The following is a 3,800-nucleotide window of genomic DNA, read 5'->3' on the forward strand; positions in this document are numbered from 1 at the left end:
AAAGCAACAAAATTAAATCTTTTTTAATAAAATTATTTATTATTATCCTCACTCCTTAATTATTGAGCAATAATGAAGCAAACATTTATAGTGATTGGAAGTTGTCAAGTTGTTACATGTCATAATCGTTATTTTTTACATACATCATCATGAATTTCTCGATGTTTCAAATAAACTTAATAATAAAGTAACAACAGTCGCAATTCCTAGAAGAAAACAGTGGATTTATTCAAGGAATTTATAAATAAATAAGTATTTTTCGCATGCAAAAGTGGAGCGCGCAGCTCGCCGTGTTACTGCGACAGCGTCGTCGGTGGCACTGCATGCATGCGCAGGGCACGGCTTATTCCCGCACCGCTTTAGTAGTTGCAGCTCCGTTCGGTACATCTCGCAAACCAACTTGGAAACTGAAGCCCCAGCGACCAGCGTTTAATTAATATCATTGAAAATATGAAAATATAATTGGCGAAGAATAATAACAATAATAGAATGAGGAGAGGTAAAAATGAAGAAATTAATCAGAGATCGATGCTCTTGCTTCGTCACAACAGCAATGGATGACAACGGATAAGAACGAAATCCATGGCAGTCTCTTCCTATAAATCCACATCTTCATCTCGCTCTCCCAAGTCTCTTCTTCAAATGTTATACTGAGCTAGCTAGGTCAATACTAAAACATTCAGCTAGCTGCGCCTAAACATGGAGGTGTTGCATTTCTTGTTTGGCATCTTCGGTGCGTTAAATTTAATTTACAGATTCGTAAACCTTTGTCTTTCTTCTCGTGACTTCAAACTGCTCCTTGTTCGATCAGGTAACGCCGCTGCCCTCTTCCTGTTCTTGGCGCCGGTGTAAGTCTCTCCCTCTCATAGATTTCTCTCCTGCCTGTTGTTTCTTATTTTTTTTGTGATTTTATTTGGATGACCAGCGTCACTTTTCGAAGAATCATCAAGAAAAGATCGACCGAGGATTTCTCAGGAGTACCTTACACCATGACCCTTCTCAACTGCCTCCTCTCCGCTTGGTAATTCAGCAATCCATTCATTCGCCACGATTCAAAGTACTATAGATCTGTGTTTGTGAATTAATGAATGATTGGGAATTAATTAGGTACGGATTGCCGTTCGTGTCGCCGAACAACATCCTGGTGTCGACGGTGAACGGCGCTGGCACGGCCGTGGAATCAATCTACGTGGTGATCTTCCTGGTGTATGCTTCCAAGAAAGGGAAGGCCAAAATGCTGGGGCTCTTGGCCCTCGTCCTCTTCATCTTCGGGGGCGTCGCCCTCATCTCCCTCCTCGCCCTCCACGGCCAGCGCCGGAAGGTTTTCTGCGGCTTCGCCGCTGCCATCTTCTCCATCTGCATGTACGCCTCGCCTCTGTCCATCATGGTGCGATCTAATCGTTAACTAATTAATTATATTAATTTCACGTTAATTAGCAAATCGATATACTCGGAACACTAGCTAACTAATTCAGATCGAATACTGCAGAGGTTGGTGATCAAAACCAAGAGCGTAGAGTACATGCCGTTTCTGCTCTCCTTGTTTGTGTTCTTGTGCGGCACGTCGTGGTTCGTCTACGGCTTGCTCGGCCGTGATCCTTTCGTCGCGGTATGAAATAATTAAATTCATTAATCAATTCGTGAGTCGTGAGAGTGCAATTAATTAAATTACATGAATTATTAATTGTTGCGCAGGTGCCAAACGGGTGTGGGAGCGTGCTCGGAGCCATGCAGCTGATATTGTATGCAATTTATAGGAACGAGAAGGGCACCGCCGGCAGTGATGGCAGTGCCGCCGCAGTCAGTGGAGCAAAGTCGTCGATGGAGATGAACGGGAAGCCCACGAAGAGTGGCTCTCAGTTACACCACCCAGTAGCAGAGATGGTGTAGTCTTTAGTTAGCTTGCAGTGAGGAAATTAAGGATCGGAAGCTGGTAACCTCGCAGTCTTTGATTTGCGATCTTTAAGTAGATATCTTGTGTTTTCCGTTTCACGGGAACTAATTCAGTTGTTAATTCTCTCTGTGTTAATTATATTGTAGTTGAGTCTTCAGGTTTAACTAAGCTGCTGCAAGTTAATGCGGGAGAATGTTAGTTTATGTTTTACATTGGTCTTAATTTGCAAATATAATGAGTAATCAGTGCGATGTTTTAATTTGACCGGTGGCAACGCCGGTGGTGGTTAGCGAGGGGCTGGCCAGAGAGGACAGGGCTCACCAGAAAACGGGTGAGCAGAGCACCATGGCCTAGTAGGTCATGTATCATCAAAAAAAAATAAAATGCTAAGAAATTTTATTTTAGAATATTTCAGTCATTTTGGAGCCAAATTAAGTTGTTTCTATATAAAGAGGATGGTTTTTTTAAGGAGAGAACATGGAGATTTTTTTTTTTTTTGGCCAAAAATAAAAAAGATGTTATCCTGCTTTTGTACATTTTAAAAATACTATTTTTATGCTATTACAGTAGTTCCAAGATCACCATTGTTACATAATTAGCTGCACAATTACAACAACTATGATGTTGTAGATGTTATATGATTTTAGCAATTACAATTTTATAGTTGTTATAACTATATAGTTGTAATAGTTATAATCACATAATTATTAATTATTATAATATAATATAATATTGACTAGTATTGATCTACAATAAAATATCTATATTATAGTAGTTATGATTCTAACTGTTAAATATAATGTTGATCAGTGTTTATCAAAGATGAAACATTCATATTTCAAGAGATATGAATTATAGTTGCTAGTTAATACATACTATTATTAGTGTTAATTAAAATCAAAATACTATTATAATATAATATTGCCCAGGGTTAATCAGAGAGACGAAGTGTTATTAAATTTTTAATTGTATAACATAGTTTATTTTATTGATCAGAATTAAAGTATTCACGTTGTAGCAAGCTAGTTCCTATGGACCCATAGTTGATATAAGAATGCTAAAAATAAGGATAGTTTTAGAAAATAAGTATTGACATGGGGTGACCTGCACTATTAATGATTTCAATAAAAAAAAAATCTTCCTCTTTTCTAATAGCTGAATTTTATCATATCGGAGACTACTATAAATTATTTTTTGTTTAAGTTGTTGAGAAGTGATACTATTTTGTTATCGCATTTGGCACAGGATAGGAGTAGCAAAGGACTTGATGATCTATTCAGATGCAGCCAAATTCACAATTTTATGAGTTAGATTTGAGGTGAATAATTTAGAATCGTAAAATAAGTGGGTCTATCTATAATTCACAAATTTAGTTATCTATGATGCTTATGATATTGGATATGAGACGATATATTTTTAGTACGAGAATACAAGTTTAAATCGTTTTTTTAACGATCGCATTAAACTAATTTTAATACTCCATGAGATATTATATTTTGGGAGTTATATTAATGGAACCACATTGCTAATTAAAAATATTAATATATTAAGAATCTTTTATTACCACAAGGTATTCTGTTTCTTATTAGATGAATTGACAATCCATGGTAGGATTAAGTCCATATGGATAGATTAAATCCAATTGAATTTATATGGGTAGATTTAATCTTCATAAGATTAGACTTGCACTTGATTAACAAGTGCAACTAATTATCATTAAAGTAACTAAATCTAATTAAATTATATAATGTTTTAAGCATATAAAGAGGGTTTGAATTAAATAGATATAGATTTAATATATAGATCTAATAATCTAGTTTATTAATATTAATGGACTGTTAATTAAACATGAGCTTTTATATGTTGGATCGAAAAGAATTTAGATATCTCCACAATAGCATGATAT

At 35.9% G+C, this 3,800-nt stretch overlaps 1 protein-coding gene across 1 annotated transcript; it reads left to right on the plus strand.

The window, feature by feature from the left end:
- The first annotated feature begins 519 nt into the window (after positions 1–519).
- On the plus strand, positions 520–2,104 carry LOC122001172 (bidirectional sugar transporter SWEET1a-like). The gene is made up of 6 exons (XM_042555780.1): positions 520–733; positions 812–848; positions 926–1,021; positions 1,108–1,387; positions 1,490–1,609; positions 1,696–2,104. Exons 1-6 carry the CDS (start codon positions 700–702, stop codon positions 1,888–1,890), a joined length of 762 nt encoding a protein of 253 aa, XP_042411714.1. The 5' UTR covers positions 520–699; the 3' UTR covers positions 1,891–2,104.
- Positions 2,105–3,800: the final 1,696 nt, after the last annotated feature.

Source organism: Zingiber officinale, chromosome 1A (genome assembly GCF_018446385.1).
Source record: "Zingiber officinale cultivar Zhangliang chromosome 1A, Zo_v1.1, whole genome shotgun sequence".
Lineage (NCBI taxonomy): Eukaryota > Viridiplantae > Streptophyta > Magnoliopsida > Zingiberales > Zingiberaceae > Zingiber > Zingiber officinale.

What these genes read in the sequence shown, in the direction of transcription:
- LOC122001172 (XM_042555780.1), top strand. Translation starts at nt 700, where the DNA reads ATGGAGGTGTTGCATTTCTTGTTTGGCATCTTCG. An exon ending in TTTCTTGTTTGGCATCTTCG is followed by an intron (nt 734 to 811) that starts GTGCGTTAAATT and finishes TTGTTCGATCAG; the next exon opens with GTAACGCCGCTGCCCTCTTC. An exon ending in GCCGTGATCCTTTCGTCGCG is followed by an intron (nt 1,610 to 1,695) that starts GTATGAAATAAT and finishes ATTGTTGCGCAG; the next exon opens with GTGCCAAACGGGTGTGGGAG.